This window comes from Dipteris shenzhenensis, chromosome 5 (genome assembly GCF_047967505.1).
Source record: "Dipteris shenzhenensis isolate YYH24624 ecotype China chromosome 5, Dip_SZ_1.0, whole genome shotgun sequence".
In the NCBI taxonomy this organism is placed as follows: Eukaryota; Viridiplantae; Streptophyta; class Polypodiopsida; order Gleicheniales; family Dipteridaceae; genus Dipteris; species Dipteris shenzhenensis.
The window spans coordinates 53,334,811-53,347,957 of record NC_141600.1 but is presented as its reverse complement, the minus strand read 5'-3'; the positions used below and the strand labels follow the sequence as shown (position 1 = coordinate 53,347,957).

The 13,147-nt window shown below is 41.2% G+C and overlaps 1 protein-coding gene across 2 annotated transcripts; it reads left to right on the top strand.

The window, feature by feature from the left end:
- The first annotated feature begins 7,095 nt into the window (after positions 1 to 7,095).
- LOC147902194 (zinc finger CCCH domain-containing protein 30-like) lies at positions 7,096 to 11,815 on the top strand. 2 transcript variants are annotated; one of them, XM_087374762.1, is made up of 3 exons: positions 7,096 to 7,262; positions 7,884 to 7,929; positions 8,101 to 11,815. In XM_087374762.1, the coding sequence occupies exon 3, from the start codon at positions 8,143 to 8,145 to the stop codon at positions 10,624 to 10,626; it is 2,484 nt and encodes an 827-aa protein (XP_087230888.1). In that variant the 5' UTR covers positions 7,096 to 7,262; positions 7,884 to 7,929; positions 8,101 to 8,142; the 3' UTR covers positions 10,627 to 11,815. The 2 variants fall into 2 exon arrangements, with proteins under 2 accessions (XP_087230888.1, XP_087230889.1); XM_087374763.1 differs by having other exon boundaries at positions 8,098 to 11,815.
- The last annotated feature ends 1,332 nt before the right edge of the window (positions 11,816 to 13,147 follow it).

Below are 13,147 nucleotides of genomic sequence, written 5' to 3'. Positions count from 1 at the left end.
GATTTCTATATATATCTCTCTCTCTATATAGACACCTCACCTCTCTTCTCTGTCACTCAAAGTTAGGAACTAGATAGAGCTTTCTCTCACACAAAGGAAAGAAGAATGTACAAAAATTCTCTCTCAAGAAGGAATGAATGGGATTAATGAAAATTTCTCAAGAAGAACAGTCAAGAACTCTCAATCTCACTCTCTCTTACATTCCCACAAGGATCACAATGCCTTAGCAATAGAGGGAGCTCTAATACCAAGAACAAATATGAAGAGGGAGAGGAGACAAGTGGAGAGAATAGAAAGGGCATAGTTAGAGAGCAAACCATAGATGACTAATCGTACAAATCGTACATTGTGTTAGTTGAAAAGAATGAATATATACATACCCCTTTAGGATTAGGTTTAGGGTTTCCAACCAAGTGCCTTTTAGCACTCTTTGTGTTAGTTCTATGCACAATATGAACACATGATGTTGAGATATATCCTCAACGGGGTTTGAGAATAATGTAAATGCACTATTTTAGAGAGGACTAAAAGGGCATAGGAACAATGGGGATGCTACAAATAGTGTAAACTGCGCTGTTCTGGAGATGACTGTAAGGGCATAGGGACAATAATCCCTAACCCTAAGGGGTAAAGAGTTGTATGTAATCAGAATATACTTGATGCCTTGTTTACTTGATGCCTTGTAATCAGAGTATACTTGATGCCTTGTTTGGTGGACTTGATCTACATATCCTTCAACTTGGAATGAGAGACAAACACTTTATCTATAGGTTTTTTGATCCACTTGGGCCTCAAGAATCTCTAGACATGCTAGTGCATTTATTCTATTGTCACCTTGGCATGGTGTTTCCTTTAATTGACCTATTTTGCCATTATTAGCTTATGCTTGAGCAAACTAATGTTTCCTTCTCCCTTTGGATTGCTTGGGTTATAATCCCTTTTGCTTTGCTTTTCTTGATCTTCCACAAACTTTTCTACTTCCAAGGTTGCACATGTTTCTTAAAGGCTTTCTATGTATGTGTGTGCTAGTAGGCCAAACTCGATTATGATAGGGGGCCAGAGATTCTCTTAGATGTGCACAATTGGAATTCAAATTCCACACATTGAAAATTCAAATTTATGGGCATCCTGGTGTCCATTACCCCTTATTTTGGATGTTGTAAGATCACCTTATCAAAGTGGAGGTTGTGAAATTCACATATATCAAACCAAAAATAGCATTGGTCACATTTGCAAATTTTGGATTCTATCAAAAAAGCGCCTTGAAAAGTTTGAAATATGTACCTCAAGAATAAAGGACATATAACTAGAACTATTAACTAGATAAATCCAGTGTTGTCTAGTAACCAAGGCTTTTGGTATGATTTAGATCCAAGTACAAACAAGGTCATTATGGAGTGTCATGACGCTCGAAATATGAGAGACTTATATAGCAATAATCCCCAAAATATGATAAAACTTTTATAACCTTCTTATAACGGTGGGTCAAAAATGAAATCCATGATCGTGAAAATGCCAAAACATTATCCAACATATATATGCTCAAAATCAAAGTGCTATATATAATCAAAAGATTTAAAGTTTGGCCAATAATGAGGTGGTCATGAACAAAGGGTCATTGCGATTACTCATTTAAAGAAAAGGTGGAATCACACTTTTTTTGTAAATTTCTTATAAGGTCTAAATCTGTCTGAATAAAGGGTCAAATAACAAAAGTAATGTAGCCTTAAAAATAGTCACACATAGCATGTTATAGGCATGGTAAATGTGCCTAGAAAAATGCATATATTTCCCAACTCTCTCTCTCTCTCTCTCTCTCTCTCTCTCTCTCTCTCTTTGAATTTGGAAACTGCATTTGTTAATGGGATTACCTTTTAGTTGCAAGATGATGTAAACCCCAATGCAATCATGCTTTGTAAGTGTATGAATCACATGAGCTAATAGAAGCGCTATTTTGTAAGCATGTAGTATATGTGTGCAAAAGGGCTTAGTTGTTGAAAGCCTCCTTTGAAGTAAGCATATATTAAGTCTAGGTTGCTAAATGTATCCACATTAGAACCTTTATCTAGGAGGAGGTCTACTGCATTATTAATGCCTTTTAAAAAAGGAAGTAATACGTGGGGGGGTGGCCAACCTTCAAAGTAGACCTTACAAAAAGCTCCTCTCTACCTCTCACCATCCAACCCTTAGAGGGGAGTTTGCCATCTTCCTCCCATGCAGACTCAATTAATCCCAAGAAGCCTGATCCACATCCCTTCCAGTTAGAGCAAAACTTGTGATTATGGTCACATGATGGTAGTATTAAGGGGTGATCTGCCTATAAATTGCCTTGGTAGTAAACCTCCCCCAGCACCGACTAATTCGGGTGCCTATCTTGTGAGGTCCGCCTCTCCATCAACCCGAACCACGTGCAAAGCTCATGTGCAAGGATCCAATCTGCAACGTCCAACTAAACTTTGATCCCCTTCTTGTATAGGTTTTATGCTCTGTGGAGATCCATGCTAGCAACCACCATGCCCCCTCTAGTAGTGGCCTTGCTACTCCACCATGCTCTCTCAAATTTGCCCTAGATCTAAAACTTTTACCTGTAGGAGGAACTTTGAGCAAAGTTTATGATACCAATCTAGTTGGTCCACAATCTCTTTTGCCTTTGCCCCTCCTAAAATCTCTTGAGACATCTGCCTCGGGGAGCGGCCCCCAACCTCGGAAGCCACATTTTGCTTTTTTTTTTTGTGCATTTTTCTAAGAAAAGGTATCCACATTAGACCCTTTATCTAGGAGGAGGTTTAACACATTACTAATGCCTTCAAAAAGATATAAATGGTTTTTCATAAATGCCATGGAATGTAGGTGGTAGTCCATTTGTTAAAAAGAGTGATAGCTCCATGGTAGGACACCTGCCTACTTGGGTAGCGGCCTGCATTTGAGTCTTGCAACTTCCTACGTAAGCCCAAGACATGGTGCCCTTAGATAGGGCCAAAAGGTTGGGTGAGTGTGTGGGATTTTTTTTTTAAAGTGACAACTTTGGGTTTTAGCAATAAACTTGTGCATGCACCCATGTAAGAGCCAAATTTTGTACTCCAGTCTTTTTCTTTTTTGCAGGACTGACCCCTAATATATCCGCCATGTTTTGGGGGGGGGGGGGGGGGGAACTTGTGCATGCATCCATGTAAGTGAATAAAATGGATAGATAATAAGTCTCCGTCAACTCATAGAGCAAGCCACGTATATCATAATTGCCCCCTCATCATGAAGATTTGCTCAAAAGAAGCTCTGAACTGTACTACCTTTAAGGATAATGGATCATGTTAGGTCTTGACAAGGATGTTACAGATACGACATGTGTCTTCTTAAATTGAAAGGACATGAGTATTTTACTTCCCTTTTTTCCATAGGTCATTTATACAAAAAATAAATGGGTGTTAAACAATAGACCTCCATACGGTGAAATTTATTTTATTGTATTTCCCTTTAAACTTTCTTAATGTGGCACTACTCTTGCTTTTACTAATGCACAAAGGTCTAATAGAGCACAACAAAACCTCATCAAAATCAATGTATAATGGAATGTCAGCTTTACTCACTACCTTCCTCGTGAAGCATGCAATTGATATTTGAAATCAAGATGTTAGCCCCCACCATGACATTTCATGCATGCCTTCCTTGGAAGTCTACTTGTCATTATGTACAATGTACTATTTCTTTCATTAGTAAGTCCACCCTCAGGACTCAATGATAAAAATGAGCCATTAGCATTAGTGATAAGATCAAGAGACCTATTAGGATGTGATAAACCTCAATACAAACATAAGGTTCAACAATCAATGATAAAAATTGAGCCATTAGAGTTAATGATAAGATCGTGCGTTTCTAAAGAGATCTATTAGGATGTGATGAACCTCAATACAAATATAACACTTAAACAGACTAGGAGTTACTGTAGTCTTTATAAATAAATTACACATTTGTCCTTCCTTTATTTATTCTTCGATGTTGCTTTGTACACTTTTCCTTGTAAAAGAAAAAAAGAAAACACAATTGTCCTTCCTTTATTTATTCTTTGATGTTGCTTTGTACACTTTTCCTTGTAACTATCTCGTTAAGATGATAAATTGAGATGTTGCTATCTATTACTACTATTTTTAATGAATGTTCATGCAAAATATTTTAGTGCCATAGATTACATTTTAAAGATATTAGAACCCTTCTCTATAAGCAAATTTCACTCCATCTCTCATGTGTGACACCTTAATTATAGCCATATTTAGTCTCTATTTAGTAGGACATCTCCATAATAAATGTAGCTAATGCCAATATATGAAAGTGTCATAAGATACAAATTTTATATGGCGATAAGTGTACATTGCCATTCAAAAATGAGGCAACGACATGGTAGTAATCAAATAGAGACATTAATAACGATCTACAAGTTAGCTATGCTGTGGTGCTATTTTCTGCATAGGCTATGCCCAATGTAGCTTGTCCTCAATACTACATTAATAGGAAATAGTAACCTATTAGAGATGGCAACCTATAAGAATTCAAGTCTTGTACAATGTTCTAGCTCTATGCCCAATGTAGCATGTCCTAACTACCATAAGAAGAAATGTAAGTCTTGTGCAATTAGCTGTTGTTTTGAATCTACTTTGTGCATAGGCTATGCCAAATATAGCTTGTCCCTCACTACCATAATAAGAAATGGTTACTTGTCAAAAACTATGTATGAGGATTACAAAAACTCACTATTGCTATGCATGCACATATAAACTAAAGATCTTTATGATGAGTAATACAAAAATGTAGAGATCTAAAAGATGCAAAGTAGAAGTATGTTTTTATAAAGGTATTTATTAGATAAAAAGATGCAAGCTAAGCTACATGAGATGTACATTGATGTGCCCTCCTTGATAATGCCAACCTTAATCCTATTTTTGAGAAGCAACTTCAACATGATTTTGGTATATTAGAATAGCCATGAGAGAAGATCAAGACTTGGGATATTATGTGTTTTCACATCCTATGCTTATAAGTTGATGGTTAGCAATCCATAATATGTTTGGCTAGTTAATAAACCCAGGGAAAAAAAAGTTGATGGTTTCTATAACATGAATAGTAATTATCAAAATTATATACATATAGCACCCACGTGCTACGTCTTTTTCATTCTTTTTTAAAATTGTGTTACCATCTCATTTTATTGCCCATTTTTTTTGAAACTTTGTCTTGGTCTTTCCTCTGGGCTTGACCAAACCCCTTAATATATCAGGATTTTTGTGAAAAAAAAGAGAGTTCAAGGTCTCATGACCTTGTCTTGATCCTCTCAAGTGATGCTTAAAGGAATACATTAGTAGGACTCATGGGAAAGTTGGTAATTGATTGCGAAGCTCGTAAATTTTGTGTGAGTTACCAAGAAGATGAATGGTATGCATCACAGCTACATGTTTTTGATGTGGATGCAGAGGTGATGACACTCATAAAGGGATGCCGTGATTCTCGAGATTTCAAGGATTGCTAAGCTTAGGAAGAAGTCATGTAAATTTAGAGTGGTGAATTGATCAAGCAAGTCAAGGCGTTCCCTTACTTTGGGAGAATCAAAATCTTGTAGAAGGTAGGGATGACATAAAGTTGGTGAAACATGGCCATAGTGCTAATATATTGGTAAAGGGTGAGTTGAGGAGATGATGTGTCAAGAAGAAACCTTGTTTACTTAAAACCTATAATATGTTAAGCTACATGCTCTACTTAAAGGTCCATGATCACAAATTTTTCACCAAACTTTTGTTTTAGGTGCCTTATAATGAGAGACACCTTCTTAGGTTCATTTGATTTTGAGAATCAAAGTTTGAAGTTAGGGTATGGAAGTTCTTGCTTGGATTTTTACAGCTATAAAGAGGTGGAATATTGAGGTTGATAGAGTTGAAGCTAGCATATAGGAAATAGAGAGTGGGTTTGATGACAACCTTGATAGCCAATGCAAAACATGATGGAGATTTGGCATTATGCTGGGTGGGTTGGTTATTGCAGGGGAGGTTCACATTTTAGACTTTTGAGAATCTCTTTACAAAATTTGTATAAAAATAGTTGTGATTAGAGATTTTTGTTTGTTTGACAAGGATTTAAAAGATGTCTCTGAAGATGCCTATACATAAGTAGTAAAGACACCTAGGTTTTTTTTTGGGATAGAAGATTTAAAATTAATGAGAACATTACATAGAATGATGAGAAAAAGTTGCTCTTAGAGAGCAAGGCGTAGGGTCTTCCCTTCAAAGTGAAGCACATCATTGTGACTGGAGAAATAATCTAGAGCATCTAGTACCCCATTCTATAGAGCATCTAGTACCCCATTCTATTCTGCACAGTATACATCATTAGTTGTGATTGAGATTAAAAGAAAAAGAATGAAGAAAAGAGATGCTCCAAAGCCACCAATCCATCATTAGGAGTGATTAGATTTTTATTTATTTTTTAATGAAGAAAGAAAGACTACAATATGGATAAGGAGAGAAGGCTACTGAGGGAGGCTTGAAATGGGGAGGTCAATATATCGAGAAGGTTCCTAAAAAACGGGGCTGAGGGCGGAGATTCTAAAAAGAGGAAATGCGTTTTAAAATAGAGAAAATGCAGAAAGGCTAATGAAAAAAATAGAAGAAAAATGCACAAAAAAGAGGGAAAAAAATGTATAAAATTAATGGATAATTAAAATAAGGCTGTGGGAGTTGGAAGAAATGCAAAGACAAAGGGGAAGGTATAAACGAGGAAAAAAAGAAAAAGAAAGAAGGGAATGATAAAATAAGGATAATAAAGCAATTAAAAAAAAAAGGCGGGTTGACCGGGAGACTTTCCGTTAGAGATAACGGCGACAGGTAGACGGCAGGGGGAATAAGGCGGCAAGGGCACGTGGAGGGGAGGCATGCGGGGAAGGTTCAAAAAAGGGGGAACGAAATGAAATGCAAATGAGAAATGAATTTGGGGGGGGGGGGGAGGGGTGAATTTCATGTGAATTTTGGGGGGGTCGTCTTCCTGGTAAGGACGTTAGGGCGGGTGGCACATTACTACTAGTACACTATGTGGCTCGTCTAGTACATTTTCTTCTTCTTCTTCTTCTCTCCTGCTTCTCCTCCGCCATAGCCCAGCTCTGCTCTGAGTTTCTTCTCTTCGTCCGCCATAGCCTACCTCTTCTCTCAGCTTTTTCTCCCGTCCTCCCCAGCTCTCCCGATCTTCTCCTCCACATCGCTCGCCAGCTCCATCGATCCTCCTTCCAGGTTCGTCCTCCCCCTCTTCCCTCCTCCTCCTCCTCCTCTGCTTTTTCCCTCGGTTTCTCCCTCCCTCCCTCCGCCTTCCTCGCCTTCTTCTTGCTCCACCCCTTCCCTCCTCCCCCCCTCCCTCTCCCTTTCCCGCCGATCGCCCCTGCTGTCGCCAGGTTTTTGACGAAATTCCGAGGCAATTTCGATGATCGGGGGCAGGGAACGTCGGAGGCATGGAGAGGGGAAAACGAAAACACTGGGACGAGAGACCTCTCTCTCTCTCTCTTTCTTTTCCCAGGTCTTTGTGCGATCATCCTTGTTCTTGGAACCAAATGCCTTCTTAGCGTCGCTCCCCCTTACCGCCGGACTCCATCTTCCCCTACTTATCTTGGCTTAGACTCTCCTTTGTGAACATTGTTTTTAGCGATGCAAGCCAGCTTTGGATTGTAGTTCGGACCGATGGCTTCCATCTCTAGCCGGCCTTTTGTAATGAAGATTGAAAGCAAAGTACGGCTGGCTAATTATCTACTGTAGCGCCGTCTAGTATGGCATAGCCGTTTAGCATGCGCAAGAACGGCGATTTCTTGTTCGTTCCTTTGGAGTTTAACCGATTGGCGGGTTTTGTTTCCAAACATGCAGGACTGGTGGCTGGGGACATTCCGGAAGTAAACTTCTTCTTTCCGAGGTCAGAGTTCTTCTTCCTCTGCTCTATGGTCTACATGGTCGAAGTGGTCCTGCATGTTTTATGGGTCTTCCCTTAGGCCCTGCATGTTTATGGCCTTGTTCAGCTCTTAGGCCAGTAAATGTAATTTCGACTCTTACGCCTCCTCTGTTTTGTGTTTGCTGGTGTCAGCAGCTTGCGTTTGCAATTTTAGAACAGAAGAAGGGAAAAGGAAGGATGTGTGGAGGGCCTGAACAATCGAATACAAACTCTGGTGGTTCTTGTGAGAATGGGGCAGTTTCTACCATCAATGGAGGCTCCAGCTCCGGGCTGGCTGGCAAAACAGAAACTGCGGATGGAGATGCAGGTGATACCGGTTGCTGTTTGCTAGAACTGGCTGCCAATAACGATTTGGATTGTTTCAGGCTGGCCATAGAAGAGGGTAAAGCGAAGGTAGATGCTCTTGGAAGTTGGTATGGCAGACAGAATGGAACAACTCAGATGGTACTGGAACAGAGGACTTCAGCTATGATTGCCGCTCTGTATGGAAGTGTGGACGTGCTGAAATACATACTGGACACCTATGCTACCCTTGGTGGAGACATCAATCAGAAGTGTGGCACAGATGGAAGCACGGCCTTACATTGTGCTGCTGCTGGAGGTTCTGTAAACGCGGTAGAGACTGCGAAATTGCTGCTTGATGTTGGGGCCAACTTGGACGCCCTTGATGCTCAAGGGAGACGGCCTGCTGATGTGATTGCAGTTTCACCTAGACTCGCACATGTAAAGATAGCGTTGGAGAAAGTTTTGAAAGGATCAAAGCATATGCAGGTGGCGGACGGGCATGCAGGAGTGGAGTGTCAAGCTTCTCCATTCCCGGAAGATGGGGAAGATGCTTGTTTGCTAGCCGCTTTTGACAGCCCAAATGGGTTTGATGAGTTAGCTGCAAGTGTAGTAGCAGATGGGGTTGTTGGTGAACTTATCAATATCTCATCGTCTTCCTTGTTGTCTACATCGCCAGCAGGAGCGTCTGTTTTGTCTCCCTTTTCATCACTCTCCCCTTTGTCATCACCCAAGTCACCGGATACAGCTGCTGTCAAGGTCTTTGGAGATGGAGCTGAAAAGGCCAGGGAATATCCCATTGATCCGTCTGTTCCCGACATCAAGAACAGCATTTACACTACTGACGAGTTTCGCATGTTTTCTTTCAAAGTACGGCCCTGTTCGAGGGCGTATTCACATGATTGGACAGAGTGCCCATTTGTTCATCCTGGTGAAAATGCTCGGCGCAGGGACCCAAGAAGATACCATTACAGTTGTGTTCCGTGTCCAGATTTCCGAAAGGGTGCCTGCAGGCGGGGTGATGCATGCGAATATGCCCATGGAGTGTTCGAATGCTGGTTGCATCCTGCGCAGTACAGAACCCGCCTTTGCAAGGATGGTACAGCTTGCACCAGAAGGGTTTGCTTTTTTGCCCATACAGCTGAAGAGCTTCGACCTCTGTATGTCTCAACTGGTTCTGCTGTCCCTTCGCCGAGGACAACGGGCTCTTTGGATATGGCTGCAATGAGTCCTCCCCTTGCCCCGGGTTCTCCATCATCAGTCCTTATGATGACTCCATTTTCCCCTTCGAATGCAGCACAGAACCCCACACAGGCCGGCTTGGCAACGCCTCCCCTGTCTCCTTCATCTTCACCAGCCAATTCTCTTGCTGGGACATGGTCTCAATCAAATGTACCCGCCTTGCACCTTCCTGGAGTGTCTCTGAATGCAAGTAGGCTGAGGGCTGCATTGAATGCACGGGATATTTCCTTGGAGGATTTAACCAGGCCATCTGATTTTGATGGGCAGTTGATGAGCGAGTACCCATCCTTCTCATCCCAAGCGCTCTCCACTCAAGCCAGATTAAATGCAGCTGTTGCAGCATCTGCATGTGGATCTACATCTTCTCGATCAGGGAAGTACAAGAGCCTAGGGCTCTCTGTTGCGCCCACCAAACTTGAGGAGTTGTTTGCATCAGAGATGGTCTCTTCTCCCAGATCTGTGGTACATGATTCAGCTTTGCTTTCTCATATGGAAACACAAATGCAGTCCCACCAATCTTCACATCTACAATCCCAACTGCAAAATCAGTTACAAGCTCAAATTAGCTCTCAAGTGTTTCCACAGGTCTCAGCTCAGAAGCAGTTACAACAACTACAGCAGGCTGCACTGGAATCGCAATTACAAGGTTCTTCCCTCTTGCAGTCTCCAAAGCAGACATCTTCTTATAGTCTTGGGTCCCTTAGCCGCATGTCCAATTTTGGAGGGGTAGATGTTGAGAGACAGGGTAGTAGCGGGACTTCTTTATCTCCTGCAGTTATGGCAGCGCGAGCTATGTTTGCACAGCGTGACAAGCGAAGTCACAGCTCTCGAGATCTCGGAGCAGGTTTGGCATGGTCTGATTGGGGTTCACCCACTGGTAAGCCAGAGTGGGGTGTGCAAGGAGATGATCTGTCCAAATTGAGAAAGTCTGCTTCTTTTGGTTTTCGAGGCTCGGATGAACCAGATTTATCTTGGGTTCAAAAATTGGTGAAAGAAGGCCCCCAAGATACTGATGTAGCAGCAATGGCAACTATGGGACCTGGAGATGGCGGTCATAGTGGACAAAGAGATGGTACTGATCATTCTGTATTGGGATCATGGATCGACAAGCTGAATCTGGATCAGATTGTCGCCTGACGTTTCTGTCACGTGCTTTAGGGAGGGGTGCTGGGATCTCTCTCTCTCTCTCTCTCTCTTCTCTTCTCTGTGTCTGTCTCTCTGTTTCAAAGCCAACCTCTGGATGCCTTTTTGGTGAGGTCTTGCTTTTTCTCAGTCTGCCCTCCGCTTTTCCCTTCTTTGCCCTTAAGCTACAAAGAGACATAACTCTGGGTGCCTTTTTTGGTGAGGTCTTGGGAAATGCCCTTTTTTTATATTCATGCTCTTTCTCCCTCTCCTCTTCTTTCCCCCAAAAAATTCTCCTTCCATGGTTTTCTTCTCTTATTTTGCCTTCTTTGACAAAATACGGCCTGGAGTACGATATGATCTGCAGTAGGAAAGTATTTCAGAGTGGTGCTGTAAGGCACCCAGTTCAGGATACTATTTTCCAGGGCTGGAAAACCACCCATGGACTATATCTAATGTAGGAAAGACACGAGTTTATGCCTGGGGATCTGCAATTGGATTCGGGGCTGCTAGTAGTGACTTTTTTGAAACAAGCAATAGGTTTTTGTATTTTCCTTTTTCATGCAGGAAGGGACACTCAGTTAAGTGGAGCGTGAGTGGTCCATCTGCAGCCTTTTTTAAAGACTTACCAATGTATGAGTAGAGAGAGGGTTGGAAGTAACATTTCAAAATTTAAATGGCAGTGCAAAGATATGTTGTAGTTGGAATCTAAACCTCCAAAAGGAGCAACCTGGTGGTGTGATTCCTCTGCTGTTGATCGGCCAATGCAGAGCTGGAGGCCTTACAGGAAACTGGCTAGTTGGCAATTTTTTGGGAACACCTTTTCGAGATCAAGTCCTGTTACACGTCAGCTGGATATAAGAGTGATTCTGGCATTGTAGTAGTATTCTTGAAGTATTTGTTCGTAGGATTGCCACCTGATGGCTTGTACATGTTACTTGGTGGTTCTGGTATCCTGGTGCCAGGTTGCATTGACCAAAGATCATGTGTGGTGCAGGAGTTTGGACCAGTTAACATTAATTACGGTCAGGAAATTGTGCATATTTTGACTTAGACCAGAAGACAAACTGCTTCTGATACAGGCATTTACAAGGCAAAAATGCTTGGGAAGCCAAAGTGGTCAAAACCCAAATGGCCTTCAATAATGTACCATTGTATCACGTTTATTATTTCATATGTTGATTAATGATGTTATTTTTTGATATTTTTCATTGGTATCGTCTTGGTTTCAAAGGGCATTTTGGGTTAATCTTTGCTAACTTTTAATATGGGAACTGATCTGAATGCTTGCATTAAAGATGCAAATGATGGGAGGGTATGTACATATGTTTTATCTGGCTTACATTTGTATCATGCACAAATCATGGGTGTATACTCTCATTGACAAAACACACATTCCTCTGGTGCCCGAGTTCAGCTTTCACACTTGGATCATACACAGATCCTGGGTGTATACTCTTTTTGACCAAACACACATTTTTTTGTTGCCAGAGTTCAGCTTGGTAAATATGACTCCTCAATAAGGTTGTCATGTTTATCAAGCTCAAGGAAAAGAGAATAGTTGATGGGAAGATTGCTGCCTCCTCGGCAATTTCTGTGCACATCACATCCAAATAAGGGCAACTGTAGGTTGGACTGCACAGACGGTTATGTCTTTCTTTTGTACGGTCAAGTTTACATGTAATGCCATGTTCTCCCTTTTGTGTGATGTTGCTTATGTTTTTTAGATGTTTGCAGGCATCATTTTAGGCCTTGCCTCTAAAGGCAAGCCTCAGTGTTCATTTTTTCCTCTGCTTAAGCCTCTATTGTCAATGTGAACTTCTAGATTTATGCGGGTTCCTTTCAATGCGGCAAGGCCTCTGGTGAAAGCTTTTGCTTGTTAATTAGGCATTTTTGGTCATTCTGATGTTTGTCATAGTTATTTTGGCCATGCGAATGCTTGCAGGTGTCGTTTTAGTTTCAGCTGTCCCAGGGATCTATCTCTGACCTCTTTTTCTTCTCTTTTTCTTTGTACTTTGTTCTACTAAAAAATTAATTTGTAAGATTGGATAGACTCTAGTCTTGTTAAGTTACGAGAGCTGCCTGTTTTTTTAATAGAGAGAAGACAGCTGCCCTATTTTTGGCCACTAAAGGCAAGCTTTAGTTTTAGTATTCATTTTGCCTTTGCTTGAGCCTCAGAGGGCTTTTAGACCTTCAATAAGTTCTTTTAACTGTCCCATTCTGCTTGGTGAAGCCATCACGAGTTTTACAAAAGTAATGTTTTGAAGATATCTAATTTAGTGTCACAAAGGAATATTCACCACCGGTGCAAGTTCTTTTTTGTTTTTTTCTCCAGATGGCAGCATAAATTTTAGTCTCGCGAAGTTATATTTTGTGTGATCGTGGTAAAATTTGATTCTACAGTTATAGCAGGGTTCTATTTGTGTCGGTGCAGTCTTCACTTGTCTGAACCTCCATGAGATTTGCAGGTGGTAGGAGTTATTTGGATTGTTGATAAGCTTGTTCTGGGGCATTTTAAATATTCTTTGTGCGAACG

Bases quoted from the DNA above. Each gene is read 5' to 3' on its own strand.
- LOC147902194 (XM_087374762.1), top strand. From the start codon at position 8,143: ATGTGTGGAGGGCCTGAACAATCGAATACAAACTCTGGTGGTTCTTGT.